This window comes from Bos indicus x Bos taurus, chromosome 19 (genome assembly GCF_003369695.1).
Source record: "Bos indicus x Bos taurus breed Angus x Brahman F1 hybrid chromosome 19, Bos_hybrid_MaternalHap_v2.0, whole genome shotgun sequence".
Classification (NCBI taxonomy): domain Eukaryota; kingdom Metazoa; phylum Chordata; class Mammalia; order Artiodactyla; family Bovidae; genus Bos; species Bos indicus x Bos taurus.
In genome coordinates this window covers 57,542,896-57,565,757 of record NC_040094.1, presented here as the reverse complement: position 1 = coordinate 57,565,757, position 22,862 = coordinate 57,542,896, and the positions used below count along the sequence as shown (strand labels likewise).

The window sequence follows — 22,862 nt, the reverse complement described above, 5'->3', positions numbered from 1 at the left end:
TTTGTTCCTGGGGACAGAGCTGCCGCTCCACATACAGTGGGAAGGGATAGTCCTCCTGGGCGGGGCTGTGGGGCTGGAACAGTCCTACTTCTGGGCCAGGAGGGGTGTAAACCCTTTGTCTGGTCCTCCCCTTGTCTGATCCACAGCAGGAGAGGGGAAGAGAGAGGCTGGGGCTTCCACATCCTCCCACCCCTCGCCAGCCCCTGTCTTCCCCACAACACAGCCCTGGGGGACTTTCCCCAGCTGCCAGGTCCTCTGAGTCTTTGGGCGGGGAGGGCGGGCATTCCTAGCCCGTCCATCTCCCTGAAGCCAGTGCAAACAGTGAGCTGTGCCCGGGGTGAGGCCGGGGGTGGGGCCTGGGGAGGGCAGCTCCGCCCCTGCAGCCCGGCTTGTACCCCGCAAAGCTGGGTGCTGGTGAGCAGAGGGCTAGAGTCCCAGCAGAGCCCCTAGGGGCCATACAGGAGGTTGGGAGGCAGACCCTTCGCCTCTCCTGTGTGAACTCTTTCTCTGAGGGCACCACGACAAGGGAAGCTCAACCCTCCACTTCCTCACCCAAGAAAATGAAGGATGCTGGTCGTGTGCTGAGGGCCCTCTGGGCCTGACTCTGGCAGGCGAAGCCCCAGTGTCCCTGAAAACAAGAGCCATGGACTGAACACCCTGTCTCCCCTCCAAGCACAAGGATGCAGGGCCTGGAGAGGGGGGTTTTATTATGTCAAGAGGCCGATTGTACAGAGCAAAGATTGTACAGACACAGGCGGGGTGAGGGAGACCAAGAAGCCAGAACCAGGAGGGATGGGTGGCCTCCCGGTCACTCCTCTCCCCGAAACATCCAGGCGGTGGGAAAAGGGAGGGAGGGCGGGCTGAACGGCGGCTTCCCCACCCCCATCCCCTCACCCCCGTTTCTGTGTAAGAGCCAGGCAGGCTACATCCCTTGACCTGGAAAAATACAACAGGAGACCCTCAACCCCCCACTCCAGACCCTAACACGCGTGAGGTCCTCCAGTCTGGCTCCTGGCGTCCGTCTGTCCCCAGTCCCCTCCGTGAGCATCCTGGCCTCCCTTCTTCCCGGGCTCCTGGCAGCGGGCGGGGCCTGGACCAGGTGGTTTCGGGGTAGGAGGCCTGGAAAGGCTCCCCCCACCCTTGCAGGTGCCTCCAGGAACGATGGCCCAAGACTTCCTTGTGGGCAGCCCATTAGGCACAGCAGCCTGGTGCCCTCCAGGACTGGGCAGCCCAGGAGCCAGGCGGGCACTGAGGGTCAGCTTAGAAACGGGTCCTGAAGGGCAGCCAGACAGAGGTGGGAGCTCTGGGCATGGGGCGGGGGCTGCAGCCCCAGAGAGAGAAGGTTCCGGCGAGTCCAGCCTACAGGCGAGGGGCAGGGTGGGTCCCCACCAACCCAGCCACAGGGGGCCTCTGGGGCCTGCCGCCCAGGACTCGGCCACTCAAGCACCCAGCCCTGATTGGGGTCATTTAAAGCTCAGAACAGGGGATCAGGGGTCAGCACTGGGGACCCCGGGTCCCCGCCCTCCCCTGGCCCCTGCCCCTTGCAGGCTTCCATCTTCACACCCGCTGGATCTCAAACAGCTTCACGTCTGTGTCGTACCAGACAGGTGGGTCCACATTCCTGCGGAGCGGGTCTACGGTCACCTGGGGGCCGGGCAGCCTCGAGGAACAGACTGGGGAGGAACTGGGCTGTCCTCCTCCCACCGCCCCAGGCAGTGGGTGCCCGCCCCCACCAGACAAGACCACCCCGGTGGACAGTGTTGACATCAACCCCACTAGCTGAGGCCGACCCTCAGGGGGGACAGCAGACCCCCAGAAGCCCCGAGGAGCCCACCTCAGGTAGATGACGCCCCACATGTAGGTGCGGAACCACATGGCCGTGCCCGAGTTGGCCTGGTACTTGCGGATGAGGATGGGGTGGGGCACAGGCAGCAGCCCCACCAGGGTGCCGTGCTGCAGGAACCGCAGGATCTCCGACTCGTCCGTCAGGCCCCTGCCAGCGAGATGGGAGTCTCCAGTGTGCCCACTCTGAAGGTCAAGGGGAGCAGGGGGCTCGCCCATGCTCCCAGCCCCAGCCCCGGCCTGGGCTGGCCCCAGAGCCCACCGGCCCGGCCATGCCCCCAGCCTCACTTGTCAATGCAGATCTTCTCCACCTGGGGAACCAGCACCTGCAGCAGCCTCATGATGGTTTGCAGCGGCAGCTTCGACTTCCAGGAGAGGATCTGGGGGAGGAACCAGGGTTCCCGGCTGGCAAAGCAGTCCCCCAGAGGCTCTGGCACAGACTCGACCCCTGGCCTGGAACCAGGAGCTCCCCAAGGCAGAAAGCACCCTGGCTCATCACAGCAAGGGCCTGGCAACCAGGCAGGGCCTGTGAATAGGGACTGCTATTCGTGCAGGGGCTGCGGCCTCTCATGGAGCGTGTGCCACGTATCATGCCTTTGATCCTCACGATAGAGTGATGAGGCTGGGACATTTAGTATCCCCGTGCAAACACAATTAGTGGTGAGGTCAGGAAACAAACTAGGGAGTGAGCAAGTGATGCAAAGAAGGAAACTGGAAAGGGTGATTTATTGAGAAAGGGCTGTGGACAGCTGTACCTTAACCCTGCTGGGGAACCAACTCTGGACAGTGTAGACAGAGGAAGCAACCAAGCCAGAGAGGCCAAGGTCACGAGACAGGACTGACCCCAAACCTGACCCCAGGCCAGTCCCTGGAAGTGGACGCATTCCCATCCAAGCCCTTCCTGAGCCAGGAGCCCCCGACTACACCCCTCCCCACACACCTTATGCCATCTGCCCCACCCTCACCCACTCCGACGTCGGGCTCCACTGCCCACTGGCCGACGCACTGGACAGTCGCCGCTGCTCCCGCCAAGCCTGGCTGGGCTCCTGGTCCCCGAGAAGGAACAAAGTGAGGGATGGTGGGAGAGGCGGGGGAGGGCAGCGCATCAGGTCCTCGAAGCGTCCCCCCCACAGCCTGGGACCTGGAGGGCAAGGAGGTCTCTGCCCTGGCCCATGCTGGGGGGAGGGGACCCTCTCCCAAAGGAGGGGATGGCCCAGCCCAGCACCCTTTGCCCTGGGCCCCAGGCCCTGCCCGACCCAGCCCAGCCTGGTGACAGGTTTAGGGCCAGGGGCTGACTGGGCAGACGGGGTAAAGGCCGGCCCAGCCTTGATAAGGCTGATGGATGAGGAGGCTGAAGGCCAAGGGCTTGAGCCCATGACCAATAAACGAGGGAGGGGTCTGTGAAAGACAGCCCCCCACCCCCAGGGCAGAGAGTCAGCAGTGCCAACCCAGATGCCCTGAGCACCAGGTGCCCAGCCCCCTGCGGCAGGGGACCCCAGGGTGCCCTGGCCTGGCCTGCATTTCAGAGACCAAGGAGGAAAGGAAAACGCCCAGCCTCGCCCCCCGCCCGGAGTTCCCCGGGGCCCACCTCCGTGGCTGGGCTGTCCTCTGCTGAGCTCTGCTGGGGCGCAGACTCCAGAGACCGCAGAGTGCCATCCTCCGACACCTGGGATTTCTCCGTCAGCTTGTCAATGCCTAGGGGTTGGGGGGGAGTAAGGACTCCTGCCCCAGCGTCCCTCCTCGAACACCTCTGCACAGCCCCGCCCCACGAGTCCCCAGCTTCCCTCCACTTTAGAGATGCTGTGTCTGACTCCCCACCCTGTCCAGCACGGAGGCCCGGTCCCCCCACCCAGCTAGCCCTCCCGGGCTCCCCCAGTACCTCCACCCCAACCCCTGCTGTCACTTTCCACAGCCCTTGCCAGCCGTCAGCACCGGACCTGGGGTGGCCACAAGGCTGGTCTTGAGGGTGCCCGGCTCAGCGGGCACGGCGGGGCGGGACCCCTCCATGGAGGCACCCTCCTGCGAGCCCGCGCGGGACAAGGGTTCCGGCGGCCGGCGGCGCCGCTGCAGCGCCTTGTGAATAGCTGGCGGGTCAGTGGGCAGGTTGGCCAGCTGGTGGAAGACGCTGCGCTTCCGGATGATGGCGTAGACCAGGTTGGAGTTGCCTGTGGGAGGGGAGGGGTGGGTGTCTCAGCGAGGCCCCCTCGCCATCCCCTGCACCAGAGCGGCTTCCTGGGGTGGGAAGAGCTTGGAGGACAAGAGGGGTGTCTACCCCAGGGGGAGGCGACAGCAAAGAGCACAGAAGACGGGGAGTGTGGGCAGGGTTGGTGCTGGGGGCAGGGGGGTGGGTTGAGGCGACTCCAGGATGCCACCTGTCAGCAAAAGAGCTTCTGGGCTGAGCTCACCCCTGCCCCTCCCTGGTACCCGGGGGACCCTCTCACCACCCAGCATGAAGGGGCAACACCTGGCAAAGCTGGGTGGGCCCAGCATGTCAGGGTCCTGCTAAGCCAGCTGTTCAATATTTTGACGGTTCCCCAAGCCAGGTCACCAGGAGGAAGGACCATACTGAACGCCCTTGGCTCTGAGGGAGACAGGAGTACTTTCTGGGGCTTCAGTGCCCTGCCGTCCCGCCGCTCGCCCCGCCCCGGCCCGCTCCCGACCCGCCAGGGTCCCCGCCCCGCCCCGCCCCACTCCTACGGCCACATCTCGCCCCAGCGTCTGCGTGTAGACTGTGCCCCTCCGTGTTTTCTACTGTTCCTACCCCATTCATCCCCTGATGAGTTAGTGTCAGTCATTCAGTCGTGTTCGACTCTCTTGTGACCCCATCGACTCTGACCCTGGGATTCTCCAGGCAAGAATACTGGAGTGGGTTGCCATTCCCTTCTCCAGGGGATCTTCCTGACCCAGGGAGCAAACCCAGGTTTCCTGCACTGGCAGGTGGATTCCTTACCGTCTGAGCCACCTGGAAAGCCCTTCATCCCCGATCAATTAGTGCAAATATTACTTATTCTGGAAATGATAACAACTGTTAATATTTAAGTCACAGGCAAGTGACTTTCTTGGATTATTTCACTTAGTCTTCCCAACACCCTCTGAGATAGGGACTCTTAGTACTATTATTACGATCATCTTACAGATGAAGAAACTGAGGCTCAGGGAGCTGATGTGTACACAGTCACAGAACTCAGTGTTCATTGTTGTTGCTCAGTTGTGTCCGACTCTTTGCGACCCCATGGACTGCAGCACGCCTGGCTTCCCTGTCCTTCACCATCTCCCAGAGCTTGCTCAAACTCATGTCCATTGAGTCAGAGATGCCATCCAACCATCTCATCCTCTATCACCCCCTTCTCTTCCTGCCCTCAATCTTTCCCAGAATCAGGGACACGAGTTAGCAACTAAACAACAATCCTAAGCTATACAATAGGTCCTTGCTGCTTAACTATTTTATATTCAGTAGTGTGCATATATTAACCCCCAATACATATAATTTTATTATAGAAAATGGAGAAGGAAATGGCAACCCACTCCAGTGTTCTTGCCTGGTGAATCCCATGGACAGAGGAGCCTGGCAGGCTACAGTCCATGGGGTCACAAGAGTCGGATGTGACTTGGCGACTAAACCACCACATTATAGCAAAAAGGGCTGCATTTTAGTTACATGTGTACATGTCTGCCTCCTCTAAACACAGAGCTTTTCGAGGATGAGAATGCATCCTATTGATCTCCATCAGTCTGCTGCTGCTGCTGCTAAGTCACTTCAGTCATGTCCGACTCTGTGCGACCCCATAGACGGCAGCCCACTAGGCTCCTCCATCCCTGGGATTCTCCAGGCAAGAACACTGGAATGGGTTGCCATTTCCTTCTCCAATGCATGAAAGTGGAAAGTGAAAGGGAAGTCGCTCAGTCGTGCCTGACTCTTAGCGACCCCATGGACGGCAGCCTACCAGGCTCCTCTGTCCATGGGATTCACCAGCCAAGAGTACTGGAGTGGGGTGCCATTGCCTTCTCCACTCCATCAGTCTAGCACTTAACAAAATGTCTGATTACCAGATATCATCAAAAGTGTATCCATTGTTGTTCAGTTACTAAGTTGTGTCCGACTCTTTGTGACCCCATGGACTGCAGCATGCCAGGCTTCCCTGTCCTTCATCATCTCCTGGAGTTTGCTCAAACTCGTGTTCACTGAGTCATGATGCCATCCAGCCATCTCATCCTCTGTCACCCCCTTCTCCTCCTCCCCTAAGAGCTAAGTGGCAAGGCCCTAACTGACACCAGGCAGCCCAGCATCTCTGACACCCAGCAGGCCCGTGACAGCCTGAACTTCCCTCCCATCAGACTTAAGATGACCTGTTTGTCTGGGTGACCATCTGTTTAGAGTCCCCCTCCATGCCTCCCTCCCCAGCTGCGAGTTCCACGGGGCAGGAGGCACTCTGCTCAGTTTCCCACTGAATCCCCTCACCGGGCCCAGGGCTTGGTATACAGCAGGCACTCAATAAATGCATGCAGGACAAACAAACTGGGGGCCGGAGGGCTGTGTCCTCCTCAGACGGGAAGGAGTCCTTGCCCACTGCCCACCCCGGATCCCCCCATCCCCAAGGCCAGGCCAGGGGCTTGGGCCGGCGCCTCACCATCAAACTGGTACTGAATGATGTTGTTGAAGACTTCCAGGAGGAAGAAGACCAGGTGGTGGTTCTGCGCGGCGGAGAAGAGGAACCAGGTGGTGGAGAAGGCCTCCAGCAGGTGCAACAGCTTGTTGGCGGCCACCATGGACAGGCTCTTGAGGTAGGGCGACACTACAGGGGAGGGGTTGGCTTACTTCCGGGGCCCCACCAACCGGGCCTGCACACCCAGGGCCTGGGAGGGACGCGCTGCTCCCGCTCCCACACCCTCCCTGCCCCGTCTGGGAAGTCCCCCCCAAAATCAGGAAGACTGAGCCCCAGAGGCCAAGGCCGCACTGGCCATGCCTCCTCAGAGCCCCAGGGCTGCACCTGGGCCCCTCCCCATGGACAGCCATGTTTACAAAGCCACTCACACACTCCATCTCCCCCACTCCTCCTTGAACCTGAGAGGGAGGTAGATACAGGAGACCATTCCCATTTTGCAGATGAGAAAACTGAGGTTCAGAGAGGTTCATAAACTTGCCCAGAATTGCCCAGTTATAAAGTGATGGGCAGGGATACAAACTCAGGACCTTTACATCTTTCTAGAATACCAAGCTGGGAATTCCCTGGTGGCCCAATGGTTTGGACTCTGAGCTCCCACTGCAAGGAGCCTAGGTCCCATCTCTGGTTGGGGAACTAAGATCTTGCAAGCCATGTAGTACAGCCAAAACAAAAAAAAAATGTTTTTTAATTAAGTAGAATATCAAGCTGATATTCCACATATAACTATATACAGATTTTCTGCACAGCCTGTGAAGGGGGAGTCAGAGACGCAAGGCTGCACACAGCTTGACTTCACAGACCGATCTGTCATAGACTGATCTTTCCTCGTATCTTTCTCCCTCACCGGGATGGGGCAGGGTCGGTGGCTGTCTTGTTCACAAATGCATTTTCAGGTAAGATCTGTGGGATGGAGCCAGTGATGCAAGGCCCAGTTTTGAGCCCTGGTTGAGGAAATAGGATGCCACAGTGCAGTCAAAAAATTAAGAAAGAAAAAAGGGGTAAAAATGAAAGAGAGAGAGAAGGAAGGAAGGAAGAAAATTGACCAGTAGGTACTTTGTCTGTTGTTGCTGTGTTTTGTGCTCAGCTGTGTCCAACTCCTTGCGACCCCAGGGACTGTAGCCCGCCAGGCTCCTCTGTCCATGGGATTCTCAGGCAAGAGTACTAGAGTGGCTTGCCATTCCCTTCTGCAGGGGATCTTCCCAACCCTGGGATCGAACCCGAGTCTCCTGCGTTTCCTGCATTGGCAGGTGGGCTCTTTACCTCTGGGTCACCTGGGAAGCCCTGTAGGCACTTAGATGCCCTTATGTTAATATTTCTATTGGACCCAGCAGGTTTGAACCAGGGAGCCTGTGGCAGGTCAGCCTGTGGCCGGGCGCCCCCTGGTGGTGATCGTGGGAAAGGCGCGCCCTGGTCCGCGCCCTACCGTTGACCACGATGGTGAGCAGACAGTCGAAGAGGGGCTGCAGCCGCTGGTGCCCGCTGGTGATGATCTTGTGGAAAACCTATGCGGGGAGCAGGGGGTCAGCCACGGGGCCCCCGCCGTCTCCAGTCTCGGCCGAGGGCACGTCACCCCCAGACTTCCAGGTTCCCCCCGACTTACCACGATAAGCAGGTCGGCGTGGGTGCCGGTGAAGACCGGGATGTCCATGGGCACGCGCACGGAGTAGGGCTTGTTCAGCCGCACCCCAAAGTTCCGCTCCCCGCTCAGAAGCAGCAGGATGAAGACACCGATGTGCATCAGGCCCACCCGAGCTGCGGCGCGGGGCGTGGGAGGGTCACCTCGCTGGGTGGGGCGGCGAGGGAGTCCAGGGCAGGGACCCATCTTGGGGTGGAGGTGGGGGGAGAAGCCCTTCCCGGTAGGTCAGGGCACAGGGCCCGAGCTGCTAGGAGGCAGGACAGGCTGGCCGCAGCTGCCCCTCGGCCAGGAGCGCCCCCCAGGGATCCCGAGCCCACCCCAGCCTTACACTGATCCGCTCGAGCATCGTTGAGGAAGTAGAGGATGGGAACCAGGATGTCTAGGACGTCACTGCTCTTCAGCACAAAGAAGAGGAATTTCTGGCGGGGGGGGGGGGGGGGGGCGGAGACGGGTGGGCGGGGTCAGGAGAGGGGAAGCTCTGCCCCGCCCCTCCCAGAAGTCTCCTTAGATGCCCTCCGCATCCCAGGGGTGGACCGCTGCCGGCCGTCCCGCGCCCCTGCACCGCCACAGGGGCCGGCCCACCTTGTTGAAGTCGCAGAGCTTCCAGAACAGGACCAGCAACTCCTGATGGAACTGGATCTTCTTGGTCGAGTTGGGCAGGTAGGTCTGGAGCAGGGGGTTGGAGAGCAGCCGGGCTATGCCCTTGAGGATGAACTGGAAGTCCTGGGTGGGGTATGGGCAGGGACCTGTCCAGTCTGGCTCCCTGCAGTCCCGGCTTCCTGGCCAGGCCCCCCACATACGCCTCCTCTCCCCCGACTCCCACCCCACCCAGAGCCTGATTCCCACCGTCAGAACCAGAGGGGCCCAGGTTCCAGCGTCATCAACAGCTGCCCTGGGGGTAGCCCCTCAGAAGCTTGGTCCAGGGCAGGTCTAGAGAGCTTACTTCTCTACCAGACGACAGGCTCCCCATCTACACACTGGACTCCTGCCCACCTTGACTCCTGTGGACAGCTGCAATCCTCCCGCCCCTTCCCAGCACCCTGTCACACGTGAGGAACAGTCTATTCTAGAAAAGCTGTCCATCACTGAGCACCTGTTCCCTGGACAGTGCTCTCAGCCCATCCTCACTACAAGGCAAGGAGGCGGTTCCTGTCCCCACATCACAGCTGCAGAGCTTAGAGTCCTGGGGCACAACAACCTCCCCCAAGGTCACAAGACACACGAACCCAGGTCTGACTGGCCTTTCTATCCACTGTAATTCCCCTACCAAACCCACCATCAGAGCCACCTCCTCTCGCAAGTCTTCCCGGCTACCCTCCCCCAGTTGAGGCCATCAGCCCTTTTCTGAGGCTCAAGACCCTTGCAGTCCAACCCCAAGTCCACCGGGACCGTGGTTCCTTCAGGTAGGGGTCAGGACTCTCCCTACTCCCAATCTTATCTGCATCCTCTCACCCCCTGCAAGGTCACAACCTTTGTGAGGAGTGGGCATCAAGAACCCACAGGAGGACTTCCCTGGTGGTACAGTGGATGGGAATCCACCTACCAAATCAGGGAATATGGGTTCGACCCCTGGTCTGGGAAGATCCCAAAAGCCACGGAGCAACTAAGCCAGTGCACCACCGCCACTGGGTCTGTGTACGGCAGCTGCTGAACCCGGCGAGCCCAGAGCCCACGCTCCACAGCAAGAAAAGCCACGGCAGTGAGAAGCCGGTGCATCGCAACAAACAGTGGCCACTGCTCACGCAAGCAGAGAAAGCCCGAGCACAGCGAGGGAGGCCCGGCGCAGCCAAAAAATTACGTACTTAAAAAAAAAAACCGCCAGAGCAAGAGCATTGTTCAACTCACCTCCTCTCGATGGATGCGGGACAGGTAGTTCACAAACAGGTTCTCGGGCCCTGGAGGCTGCGGAGGGTGGAGCTGGGGCTCAGCAGGTGCCCTCACCCCCCACCCCCGCCCTACCCCAGGCCTAGATGGCAGTGCCCCCTCTGACCCCAGACACCCCCACGAAGTGCCCGCCGGGCATCCCTTGCCGGGCTGCTGGAGGGGGTGCCACTCGGCAGCCCGCCCTCTCCCATGCTCACGTCAGCATCGTCCATGGCGGTGCCCGTGGTGGTGCCGTCCACGGTGGGGCTGGCGCTGGTGGCGCTGTCGTGGTCCAAGGTGACGATGAGCACCTGGGCCGCTTCCTCCACCAGGGGTTCCCGGTAGTCGGAGAAGAGCAGGTGGTTATAGGGGATCCCGTAGCCCACAGGGTCATAGGCACACACGGTGTTCAGGAGCGAGGTGAACAGGGGCAGGGCATGTCTGCGCAGGAGAGGAGGGGGCTTCAGGGACTCTGCCCACCGTCCACTCGCAGCTGCAGCCGGGTGGGCAGGTCGACCAAAAAGACCCCTCATCGCCCACTGTCTCAGTGCCAGGCTGTGGTCTGGGGACCAGGGAGCAGCCCCAGGAGCTCATCCCCCTCCTTGGCTGTATCTGGGACGCTGGCTGGGATGGTTGGGGGCCAGAAGGAGTTCATTACCAAGACAGGGATGGCCAGTCCTGAGGGGCTCTTTGTAGAGTATCATGTCCACACCCCTTAGATTTTTCACCCCCAGGGGTTGAAGCCTATTGTGGGTTTTTTTTTTTTTTAAGTTTTTTAATATATATTTTTGTGACTGCTCCACACGCTACAGCTGGGATCTTAGTTCCCCAACCAGGGATAAACCTTCAACCCCCTACACTGGAAGTGCAGAGCCTTAACCACTGGACTTCCCGGGAAGTCCCTAAAAACTACTTTGTTTTTTTAGAGCAGTTTTAGGTTCAGAGTAAAACTTGAGGGGAAGGCAGAGATTTCCCATAGATTCCCTACCCCGACACACACACGGTCTCCACCACCATCCGCATCCCCCACCAGGGTGGCACATTTGTTACAACTGATGAGCCGACATCAACACATCACTGTCAACCGAAGTCCACAGTCGCCATCAGGGCTCATTTCTCTTTTTTTGGCTGTGGAATCCTATTTCCACCAGGGCTCAAACATGCACCCCCTGCAGTAGAAGTGTAAAGTCCTAACCTCTGGATCACTGGAGAATTCTCGACACTGTGTCATCTACGGGCTTGGATAAATGTATAAAGGACATGTCTCTGAGGTTTCTGCAGGGCAGGTACCCTCCCTCGGGGCCTCAGAGAAGCGCTGGAGGCCCACAGGGAAGGCAGGAAGCGAAGCACGCACCCCATTCCCCAGCTCCCAGGCCACAGAAGGCCTCCATTCAGAGACTTGTGAGGTGTCAGAGGTCAAGCTCCTCATCTTACAGATGAGGAAACTGAGACCCAGGGAGGTTCATCAAGTGGCAAAGGTGGCCGTTTGCCTGATAAGGCTGGGGAGGAAGAAAACCCTGGCCAGCTTCCAGCTGTGCCTGGTGGGAGAGCCACCTGGACTCTCTCTACTTCTGGGGGTTGTGCCAGGGTGAGGCTGGGCGGAGGGGCTGCAAAACCTGAAGATGGGGCGTGTCATGTGGGAGGCAGAGTCTGGAAGAGGGTGAACCTCGACACTTAGGGGCACTAACCCCGTGTTGCCAGTACAGCCCCGGGCACAAGAGGAGCTGCACAGCTGGAGCATTCGGACCTGCTGTAAGTATGCAGTCCTGCCATGTGACACCTTCGCGAACTCATACGCTCCCCAGAGCCCTTAAGTGCCCCCATGTGGGCCGGGCGTCCCCATTCTTCAGAGTATTCAGCACACCCCCACCCACCCACCATTTAAACGCACTGCCCAGGAAGTTCCCTGGGTAGGACTCGGCCACTGCCGTGGGCCTCGGCTCAATCCCTGGTCGAGGAGCTAAGATCCTGCAAGGCCACACAGCATGGCCAAAATTAAATAAACTAACACAAGCTACATGTAGCTACGGACAGCTTAACATGTGGCTGGTCCGAAGGGAGATGTGCCATAAATGTAAACTACACACCAGATGAAAAGTGAATGCAAAACATTTCAATAACTTTGTTTAGTGATTACACCTCAAATACTGATGTTTCAGACATATTGGGTTAAAAGAAATACATAATTAAAATTAACTTCACCTGTTTCTTTTTCAACTTTTTAGATGCTGCTACTAGAAATGTCTAAACTGCATATGTGGTTTGCATTATCCTTCTACTGGACGGCGCTCTAGATGGAGGACCCAGGCACCCTTCACCCAGGGCCCCCAACAGGGACCGCGCTGGTGTTAAGGTGCGGCTGTTGTTATAGGTCATCACCACCAGGGGGCAGCGTGCCTCCTCAAATAAGACACATTCGCCAGCAAATGGCCTCAGTGCCGGGCTGCCTACAAGCGGGAGGTGGGGAAATCTAAAGGCAGGCCAGGGGCCCCTCACCTGTTTTCTGTGGAACAAAAAAACTGCACCCACGGATTGATGCTGCTGCTGTCCGGAGCTGGGGGCAGGTACATGGCCTCGGAGAAGCAAGTCAGCAGCAGTTTCAGCAGCTCCATCCTTGGGCAGAGAGGACAGGAGAGAGCCTACCCTGAGGTTCCCAGTTCCCCTGAAGGAGCGCATGCCCACCCCGCCCAGCTCTCCTTCAGGTCCATGAAAAGAAGTGACTCCGTCTTATCCCTGTGATGCTGAAGCAAGGTCACGAGAGAGCAGGGTCTCCTCTGTTACTGTTTAGTCCCTAAGTCTCGTCTGACTCTTTGCGATCCCATGGACTGTAGCCTCCAGGTTCCTCTGTCCATGGGATTCTCCAGGCAAGAATACTGGAGTGGGTTGCCATTCGCTTCTCCAGGGGATCTTCCAGACTCAGGGATCAAACCCAGGTGTCCTGCATTGCAGGAGGATTCTTTACCCCTTAGCCACCAGAGAAGCCAAGGGTCTCCTTGGAAGACCCCCACACATGGCTCCCTCTCTGAGCTGTGCAGGTGCCAGGCCTGGGGTCCAGCCTGAACCAGCTCACCGATTCATGTCATGGATGTAGTTGGGCTGGGGAGAGTGAGCAAAGCCCACGCCAGCCTCCCAGATGTATTCACAGCTGTCCAGGGAGTGAATGTCCTCCGCCGAGTCCTGGGGACAGTGTTAGGGAGAAATCAGACCCCTACTTTCCTTGGTGGGGGGGCAAAGACCCTCATCTCTCCTAAAGACAGACCCTCAAAGCACCCCGGGTGCTAGGAAAGCTCATTTTCCTTCAGTCTGGTGCTTGCTCAGTCCAGTGCGAGACAGGAAGAGGTAGGGAGTGAGCAGAGCAGAACTGGGGCCCCAATGGTGTGTGGGCACGCGGGGTGGGCAACCTCAAGGTCAGTCCACTGCCCTCCGGAAGTGAGGGGCCAGGCCCCCAGTGCGCCAGCCCCACCCCCCCGCGGCCCAGGCCAGGACAGTGGGTGCTTGTGCCCTGCCTCCCGGATACAGAGGGCAGGGCCTGCACCAGCTGGCTCCCCTCCAGCCGTGCCAGCCGCCACCCCCTCCTGGGACCATGCGTGCCAGGCAGCCTGGCCCTCCCAGGGCAGTCCCTGCCCCAGGGAACTTCAGCTGGCCCCGACCTGGGACCAAGGCCCTCCTGGGCCAGGGGAGGAGGCTGAGGGCTCTCACCACAGTGCTCCTCCGGTGGCTCTGCACCGTGAAGTCTGGGCAGAAGAGCAGGTCAGCAATGGCCAGGAGCAGGGACTCAGCCAGGGGCCGGGCGTTCTCGTCGTCATCCTCTCCCTGCTTGGGACACGGCCCGCAGAGGCCCCTCAGTTGTGGCTGCCGAGGAGAGGCAGTCCCAGGACTTGGGGAGGGGTGGAGGACAGGGTCGGCCCAAGCAGGCACCCATGGTGGAGGGAGACAGGAAGCGAGGGGCGGGGGAGGAACAGGAAGAAGACCCCTAATCACTCCCAAACCTCCCAAGGCAGAAGGGGGACAGTGGGAAGCAGGGCCTGGGAGCAGTCAGGAGGCCTCCCCCCTGACTGGGAGGGGCCGGGTGAGCCCCCTAAACTCAAGAGCCTCAGCCCTGCTGAGAATCCCTGGGTCCACCCACCCAACACTGTGTACCCCTAGTTGCCTGGACAGAACCCCAGGGAGGGAATGGGGTAAGTGGGGGGAGGGCTCAGCTGCCCTGCCCCCATCTCTGCCCAGCTGCAGGGGCAGGGACCCCCACAGGGGAGAAACCCAGGACTTAAGGAGGAGTTGACCCCCTCCCCCGACCCCTCCCAAACCCCAGAAGAGGTTTGGAGGAAGGTGGCCCCCTATAACTTTCTTTCCCTGTCCCCGCAGTCCCACCTCCCCGCACCCCCCCAAAGTCCCGGCCAGGCCCACAGACCCCTCCTCGACCGGCCCCAGGCACTGTGGACCAGAAGAAGCCCCTCCAGTCAGGGTCCTCGAAGATGTAGGGCAGCACGCGGGTGAGCAGGCGGCTGCAGTTCAGCACGATCTGCCTCTCCTTCTCCGAGTGGCAGCCGCTCTCGGCTCCCTGCACCAGCTTCTCGACTGCCTGCAGGAGTGGGCAGAGAGGCGGGGGGCAGGGGGATGAGGCCCTGGCACCTGGGGTCAGGCTGGGCACCCCGGGCTTCAGAGGGTGAGGGGGAGCATGGCCAACCTGCAGGGCCACCTCTCCAGACAGGGTCAGCCAACCCCAGGGGGACAGGACATGGGCCAGGGGGCAGCCTGGAGCAGCTGGGAGTGAGACCAGCTCACCACTCATTGGCTGAGACCTTGCTAAGTGACCAGCCTCAGTTTCCTCATCTGTAAAATGGCAACACTGACAGGACCAACCGCCCTTGCTCTCATGCTCGGTCGCTCAGTCGTGTCTGACTCTTTGCAACCCCATGGACTGTAGAGCCCGCCAGGCTCCTCTGTCCATGGGACTTCCCAGGCAAGAATACTGGAGTGGATTGCCATTTCCTTCTCCAGCGGATCTTCCTGACCCAGAAGATCAAATTGCATTGTCTCCTGCATTGGCAGGTGGATTCTTTATCACTGAGCCACCAGGGAAGCCCACCAACCACACAAGGTGAGCCAGACGAGCTGACTTGCAGCAACTGCCCACCTCCCAGAGCCCAGCTCCTGGGGGGAGAAGTGGGTGAAGCCTTGGGGCCACCTCGACTGGGTGGGGATGTCCTGGGTGCCAGCCCTGTTGCACCACAGGGCTGGGCCAGCTCCAGCCTCCCTGGGATCGTGGGAAATGGCTCGGGGGGCGGTGACAGTGAAGGGCTGGGCACCCCTCACCTTGTAGCACAGAGTGGCTAGGTTGGAGGGTGACTCCTCTCGCACCGCCCGGATCTCCGCTGCTGGCACCAGCGCAAAGACATCCTGCACCGAGGTGGCAGTATCTGCCCAGAACTGGTCCCAGAAGGCGTCATCGGTGGCTTCCACAGGCTGTGGGGGGACCAAGTGTCCAGAGTCGCATGATCTCTTGCCAGCAGGCCCACAGTGTGCCCAACTCTGTGACCAAGGGAGCCCCGGAAAGGGAAGTCCCCTCCTCCACTCCTGCTGGTGCCCAGGAGTCTTCCCCCCATGGAGACATCCTTCAGTGGCCATGAGCCCTGGTTGGCACAGGCAGGCTGGGGACACTTGACACAGATGGTCAGGGATCGGCTGGCACTGAGTTCAGTAGGCAGAGCCCAACCCAGTCCCTAAGAGACTTGTGACCCCCCAGTAACTCACCATCTCCCTTTGGTAGATCCTCCCCACTTGGGGGCCTCCCCAGGCTACACCCCTAAGTCACATGCCCAGGGACCAGAGCCAGGCTGTGCCCCTTCCCCTGGGAAGAAGCCAAGGGGACATGTGCTCACTGCCAGTCACTCAGGCTGCCCCCTAAACCCCAGTGTTCACCCTCACCCGGGACACCCAACTAGTGCCGAATCTAAAGGAGTCGCCCACGGCTCTCTGACCACATCCGCTCTTCTCGGTACCCACCACAGCCACTTTTGCCAGGGCCCCCTTCCAAATCTACCCCCTCAATCCCACCTCCACACTGCCCCCAACCAGCTTTCAAAGCACAGCACCGAAGGCATTGCTCCCTCAACCAAGACATTTAGGGCTCCCCACTGCCTGCCGGGTCCAGACCTTGGCTGGACAGTCAGCCAAGATCACACCTAAACACCTACAAGCACACACCTGGGCACACGGACACGCACACGGACACACAACAAATACACATGTGCACATGGATGTGTGCATAAGAATACCTGTATTCACGATCCCAGCAACACAGCCCGGCCATATTTTCTGGTTGCCCTTGCACAGACCAGCCCCTCTTCCCCACATGCCCACCCCACCCAACACTGTCCAAAGCCCGACCAGACGTACTGAGGCAACGTGCCTTCAGCACACTTATGCCTTGTAAGTCATATAGTCAGCCATGTGAACACCCGATTTAAATCATGAATCCTAGAAGTCTTTCCTAAGGAAATGGCCTGAGACATTCAGGTGTGAGAATGTTTATTGAAGAGCTGTTGTGAAAAGTGAAACGTTGGAGTCAACCTAAATAGTCAACAATTGGGGAATGCTTAAAAAGTTGCTGCTGCTGCTGCTAAGTCACTTCGCTCATGTCTGACTCTTTACAACCCTATGGACTATAGCCCGCCAGGCTACTCTGTCCACCGAGTTCTCCAAGCAAGAATACTGGAGTGTGTTATCATGTCCTCCTCAGGAAATGACCTGGCAGTCTAGTGGTTAGGACTCTGTACATCCACTACAGCGGGGATGGGGTCAGTCTTTGGTCAGGGAACTACGATCCTGCATACCACTCAGCCAAAAAAATAATTAATAATTAGTCATACAGTGCAATATTATGCAGCCATCAGAATGTCTTCAAAGAATACGGATGAATGGAAAATGCTCGTGGTACAATGTTACATGAAAAAGAGAAGATATAAAGTAACTATAGGATGATCATGATTTTCTGTAAAATTATAGAGGAATAAAAGCCTGGAAGAAAATGAAAAAGTGGCGATAGCAATTATCTTGCGGGGTGGCTTTTTTGTTTGTTTCTTATATATTTTTTCTGTCCATGCGCGTATTGCTATCTTTTTCTTTTGAATGTTCATCTGTTTGAGGGTCAACCAAGGTCCTCTTACCCTTTTGAATAGTACTTCCTGCAAGAGACCTACCCAGGCTGCTCCAATCAAATCAGACTTTTGCCTTCTCTGAAAGAGCTGATAAAGGGCTACTACTACTACTACTACTAAGTCGCTTCAGTCGTGTCCGACTCTGTGCGACCCCATAGACGGCAGCCCACCAGGCTCCCCCATCCCTGGGATTCTCCAGGCAAGAACACTGGAGTGGGTTGCCATTTCCTTCTCCAATGCATGAAAGTGAAAAGTGAAAGTGAAGTCACTCTGTAGTGTCCGACTCTTTGTGACCCCATGGACTGCAGCCTACCAGGCTCCTCCATCCACGGGATTTTCCAGGCAAGAGTACTGGAGTGGGTTGCCATTGCCTTCTCCACGATAAAGGGCTACTCTACCACAAATCGGCAGGTAATACGCATCACTCTTATTATCAGGAAACGATGTGAATCTTACTTTAAAAAAAAAAAAAAAAAATTCTGTTGGGACTTCCTTGGAGATCCAGTGGTTAAAACTCCACACTTCCAATGCAGAGGGGGCAGGTTTGATCCCTGGTCAGGGAACTAAAATCCCACATGCTGTGCAGTGAAGCCAAATAAATACTTTAAAAATTCTGTTCTCTAAAGCCACTTCTTCCAAGAAGTCTCCCAGAGTTTCTACCAGTGGGCTCGATCCCACCCTGGAAACCTGCTCCCCACCCGCCACAGTCACTCATCACGGGCCTGATTCCACTCTTGCCTGGAGGCTCCATTCCTCCACCAGCCCTTCTCCCAGGACCGTGCACTTGAGGCATATGGCAGATGCTCAGCCAGTATTTGTCCAGCTAAAAGCTGTAATCAGTCCCAAAGATTCCCTTCAGCCCCTTCACCGGGCAGAGCTGAGCACAAGGCTGGGTACAAGCCTCCCCAGGGTCCAGTTTACCCCAGCCCACTCCCCAACAAGGCCTCCCAGTGAGGTACAGGGCAGCCTGTGGCCACGGCCTTCAGGGCTGGCCTGGCCCCAGGACAGCCTGGGTCCCAAAACTGGTAGAGCAAGTTAGCTGGGGGAGAGGAACAAAGACCAAAACTGCGCCCTGGGGCCGCGGCTGGCTTGTCCTCATGCCCTCCAACCCTCTCTGGGGTCCAGGGAAGCACACCCCCAGTGTGGGTGGTCGGGTGGAAGTGGGGAAGGAGCCTCCCGGAAAACATGCATGGCCCTTGCCCACCTCCCTTCTGAGAGCACCTCTGGGAAGCCATTTTTCCCCTCCTCCCAAGTAGCCACTACCCTTTAAGCTTAAAGGGGCAGAAACTCATCGAGTGCACTTGACCTCTGACCTAGTTCATCAGGCAAGTGTCCCCTGGGGACTGAATTAAGAATGAGGAGAGAGTCTTAGCAGGGGAACTTGAGAGGCCCCAGGGCAGCCCAGCTCTGAAGCAGAGGGAAATCCCAGCTCTGGGAGCTGGCCTTGAACTTCAGGACTAATGATTTCACCTCCCCCATCCCCAACTTGGACCTCTTCTCCAGGTCCCAGCTGTGGCTCAGATCCTTCAGTTCGGTGGCCGTTACCAGAGCAGGGGAGGCTAGCTTGATGCCATAGGTACTGGCCAGGTTCGCTGAAACTTTTGAGTGGGGAGGGAACATAGCTTAGATCCTGCCTCAGTTATTCTAGCCCTACCTAACACAAAGAAGCTTCTAAAATCCAAGCTAGTTTCTTTAAAGAGTATTTTTGGTGGAGGTGAGCAGGCCCGTGCTGCCAAGGGCACAGGGACTGAGCTACCCTGGAGGGAAACCAGATATTCTTAGCGAAGCTTTGCTGGGACCTGCTCAGGCCAGATGCCCACCAGCCTGGAGGACCGGCTGCAGCTGCTGGACCTCTCTGGGGGGAGAAGGGAAGCACCAGCAGTGGTCTCGCCTGCCAAGGGTGACCTGTACTGAATCACCACGGCATTCGCACACTCATACGTGTGCACACGTGTGAACATGGACCCACCAGGTATCCTCTGGCCTACGACAGAGAATCTCCAAAAGGACAGGATCTAGGAGAGGGTCCCAGATCCAGGAATATGCCCCTCGAGGGCTCCACCCACACCGGGAAAGGCTTGAAACACAGCCAAAGCTGCCGGCTTCAGGACTGGGGTCGGGCCCAGCCCGAGGCAGGAAGAAAACAGGATACAGCACAGGAAGGCCGGGAAAGCCAACCAGCTTGGGCCCAGGCCACGGGGAAAAGGTTCTAGGTTGGCTTGTCTGCAAAACCCTGAGATCACAGAGGCCCTGGGACAAGAGGACACCCTGGGGACAACTGGCCTGAATCTCCTTGGGGACACCAAGTGGCAAGGTCTGGGGACCATTTGGGGTTTGGCCCTGACTCCCGAGCTGTTTGAGCCAGGTCACTGCACAGGGTCCGTGGCTTCAGGCTCTGAGGGTCTCTCCCTCCAGGCAGCCCAGGTCCCCTCCCACCTGCAGGGCCCCAAGGCTCTCCCGAGAGAGACTCAGGCTGGTGTCTGGCTCCAGCTCTGTCCCACGTCAGCTCACTGTCCCCAGCTGTCCCCAGCTGCTCAGTCCACCCTGTCATAGGGCCACAGCCAGGGAAGGATGGAGGCCCAGTGTAATTTGGGGAGGGGGCCCGAGCCTGTAGGAATCCTGTGGGACCCAGCTGAGCTGGTCCTACTGGCCTGGCAGAGACCCTAGCTGCCGAGCCCATAGTGACAAGGTGGTTTCCTCCAACAAGGCGTTTCCCTCCCCAGGCAGGTAAACACGGAGGCCTCCCTCCCTCTTCTCCTTGTGGCCCCCCACCGAGAGGCGGGACCACCTGCCACCCTCAGATCTAGAAGCCCCACACGCCAAAAAAGCCAAATGCCAGAAACAGCCAGGAGCCTTGGGGGCAAGGGTGATTAGCAAGGCCTGGTTTCTATCAAATGCCTCTCAGCTGGGACTGGACCCTTCAGAGGCCCTGGGCGTGTGCCGGGCTCCTGACCTTTCTCCTGTGGGAACCAGAGAGTGTGGGACCAGAGTTCTGGCCCCTGGAGCTGCGACCAGCTGGCTGTGGGGGAAATGGCTCCCTTGAACCTACTCTACTTGGGAGCATGAGAGAGCCCTAGGGGTGCAGGTAGAAGGAAATCCCCGGCTGGCAGCAGGTCCTGACTCCCTCGAAAGTGGGGGACCTGGGGAGGCAGAGATGGGCATCTCTTTGGCCAGAGTGGCCTGGCTCAAGGAGTGAGAAGAGAGGGGTGGGCAGGGAGATAGCCTTGCTGGGGCCAGCCCTTGTGCTGGGGGCAAGGAGTTGGCCTCGGTGCCACTTGTGGGCTCAGGGGTCTGTGCAAGCCTGGACGGGTACCCCCAGGCCCCACAGTACCTAGTCCAGGGGCAGCCTGGACGGTTCTTAACCCTGCCCCAGAGAACACAGGGTACAGCAAACACAGCCACCTGCACCGCAGGGCCTGGAAAGCGGAGCCCCTGGAGCAGTGGTCCCCAGCTGGGAATCTGGACTCCATGGACCTGGGAACAGCTCCCCTGGCCAGGCTGCAGCGCTGCCTGCCACTCTGCGTGTTCCCATCAACACCTAGGCCTTCTCTGGCCGTGGGCATCGACCCGGCCCAGCGAGGCCGCCACCGTGCACCAGCTGTTTCCCGATCCGGGAAGGCAACCGCCGGCTTTGTTTGCACTGAGTCAACCGGGTCTGTGCCTCCCGGATCGCCGACACCCACCGAGGGGCAGGGAGGAGAAAAGGAGGTGTTTGGGTGGGTGGGGGTGGGGAGAGGCTGGAGATTGAGGGGCTGGAGGGGCGATGAGGGGGCCGACAGCGGAGCGGACAGCGGCGACGCCGGCCTGGGGAGTAGGCACACGTCAGCCTAAGGTGGCAGCAGCAGCTGCGGGAAATAGGGATGTTCCCGGGAGAGAAGGCTGGGGGTGGGGGACTAAGGGATGGAGCCCTGGGGTACAGGCCCAGGAGTCTCGCTCTTCCCTGGCTGCGGCGTCACCCTCCTGGCCAGCTGGTCCCCCCAGCCCCCGGCTAGCCAAGTTCTTGCAGCCGTTCCCCCAACCCCGAAAGCCCTGCCCTGCCCCCACCCTGGCAGGTGCGTGGGAAGGCCGGGGCCCCGGGCGCACCTGCGTCTTGGTGGTGAGCTGGATCACCGCCTTTCGGAAGTTTAGCTTGGAGTCGGCCGACCCCATTTCGTTGGAGCCCGTTCCGGCCTGGCCCCGGCCCCGACTCCCGCTCGGGCTCCGGCTCGGTATCCAGCTCCAGCCCCGCTGCCCCCGCGGCTCTCGCAGGAGCCGAGCCGCGCGCCCCGCCCGCCCGCCGGCGTCGGCCCCGCCCCCCTGGGCCCCGCCCCGCCGGGCCCCGCCCCCCGCACCTGCTGCTCCAGCGCCGGGTTCCCCGCGCCGACCCGGGGTCTGGCCCGCGGATCCACCCCCAGCCCCTTCTCAGCTGGATCGGGTTCCTTCTGCGTGGAAGCGTTATTCCCCTCGGTCTCTCCCATTTACACTCAGCGCCACCCCCATCCCCCGGGCCCGCAACCTTTCCAGCCTCCGTCCCCTGCCCCCCATCCTCACCCTCGGTCCCCACTCCATCACTAGGCCGACAGTTTCAAAGCCGGTCCTCTCCAGCATCTTTCTTGTCCATCTCCCGGCATTCTGGGGCATTCTGGGCATCCGCTCCTTTGGTTCCCCTTTTTCTGACCTGTCTCATCGGGCTCCGCGGCCTGGTGAGAGCGAGGGGTCCCTTCTGAGTCCCACCATTCCTTTCTGGCCACTTGCCTTCCCTGAGAATCCTCTTAGAGTCATCCATTTCAACAGATATGTTTAGGGACTAGGATTTATCAACACGGTGTCAGGGCCGGGGGGCCGAGGAGGCTTAAGGCACAGGGTCTGCTATTTAAGAGCAGTTAGCTAGAGAGACAAAAAGGAACAGATTAGCCATGGTTCAGCCCAATGAGACCAGGATAGAGGCAAATTAATAATAATAAATAGTGACAACCTCTTACACGACAGAAAACCTACCTCTGAAGTAGGTATTATACCCACTTTACCCTAGGGAAAACTGAGGCTCAAAGCAGTTAAGCTGCCCAAAGTCACACAACTGGTAAGGAACAAAGCCAAAAAAGTAAATCCAGCTCTGGCTCCAAAAGAGGCTGCATTTTTTCAACAATATCGCCTTGCAGGTTATGTCTGGAAGCTTCTAGAAATCCTAGCTGCTTCAAAAGGAGGTGACATTTAGCTTGAATTGGAGTTCCCAGGGTAAAAAATGTGGGGTGCGCTGTCTAGGCATAAAGGCAGGGTAGGACAGGGGTGGGGTAGTAAGGAGGGGGGCAAGGGTGTCCCCACAGCACTGAATGAGCAGACTGGACGGGAGAGCTCTGTGTTTGCTCCTGAGGTGGGTTTTCCCTACCCTGGATGAAATCTTGGACAGGCTCCATGGCTTTTATAATCACTTCAAGATAACAAATGAATAGTACCTTTATTTGGCATTAAAAAAAAAAAATCCAGTCCATTCTACAAATCACCCATTCCCAGTCCAGGCCAGTGTGACATTTCAAAGCTGCTGCGTCGCTTCAGTCGTGTCTGACTCTGTGCGACCCCAGAGACGGCAGCCCATCAGGCTCCCCCGTCCCTGGGATTCTCCAGGCAAGAACACTGGAGTGGGTTGCCATTTCCTTCTCCAATGCAGGAAAGTGAAAAGTGAAAGTGAAGTCACTCAGTAGTGTCCGACTCTTTGTGACCCCA

General features: G+C 58.8%; 1 protein-coding gene across 4 annotated transcripts; it reads right to left on the bottom strand.

The window, feature by feature from the left end:
* Nucleotides 1-649: 649 nt before the first annotated feature.
* Nucleotides 650-21,423, bottom strand: HID1 (HID1 domain containing). Of its 4 annotated transcripts, none has more exons than XM_027518835.1 (19): nt 21,246-21,423; nt 15,319-15,468; nt 14,414-14,584; nt 13,705-13,857; nt 13,076-13,182; nt 12,502-12,618; nt 10,224-10,446; nt 9,988-10,044; nt 8,725-8,808; nt 8,471-8,561; nt 8,107-8,258; nt 7,930-8,008; nt 6,471-6,635; nt 3,780-4,007; nt 3,431-3,537; nt 2,808-2,888; nt 2,131-2,222; nt 1,835-1,993; nt 650-1,621 (listed from the first exon to the last, which is right to left on the bottom strand). In XM_027518835.1, the coding sequence occupies exons 1-19, from the start codon at nt 21,309-21,311 to the stop codon at nt 1,558-1,560; spliced, it is 2,346 nt and encodes a 781-aa protein (XP_027374636.1). In that variant the 5' UTR covers nt 21,312-21,423; the 3' UTR covers nt 650-1,557. The 4 variants fall into 4 exon arrangements, with proteins under 4 accessions (XP_027374636.1, XP_027374633.1, XP_027374634.1 ...); XM_027518832.1 differs by having other exon boundaries at nt 8,725-8,865; nt 21,246-21,422; XM_027518833.1 differs by having other exon boundaries at nt 8,725-8,865; nt 13,705-13,821; nt 21,246-21,422.
* Between the last annotated feature and the right edge of the window lie 1,439 nt (nt 21,424-22,862).

Bases quoted from the DNA above. Each gene is read 5' to 3' on its own strand.
- HID1 (XM_027518832.1), bottom strand. From the start codon at position 21,311: ATGGGGTCGGCCGACTCCAAGCTAAACTTCCGAAAGGCGGTGATCCAG. The intron at 12,619-13,075 runs GTGAGCTGGTTC...TCTCTGCCCAAG, and splicing joins TACATCCATGACATGAATCG to GATGGAGCTGCTGAAACTGC. The intron at 10,447-12,501 runs GTGAGGGGCCCC...TCTCCTGCGCAG, and splicing joins TTTTGTTCCACAGAAAACAG to ACATGCCCTGCCCCTGTTCA.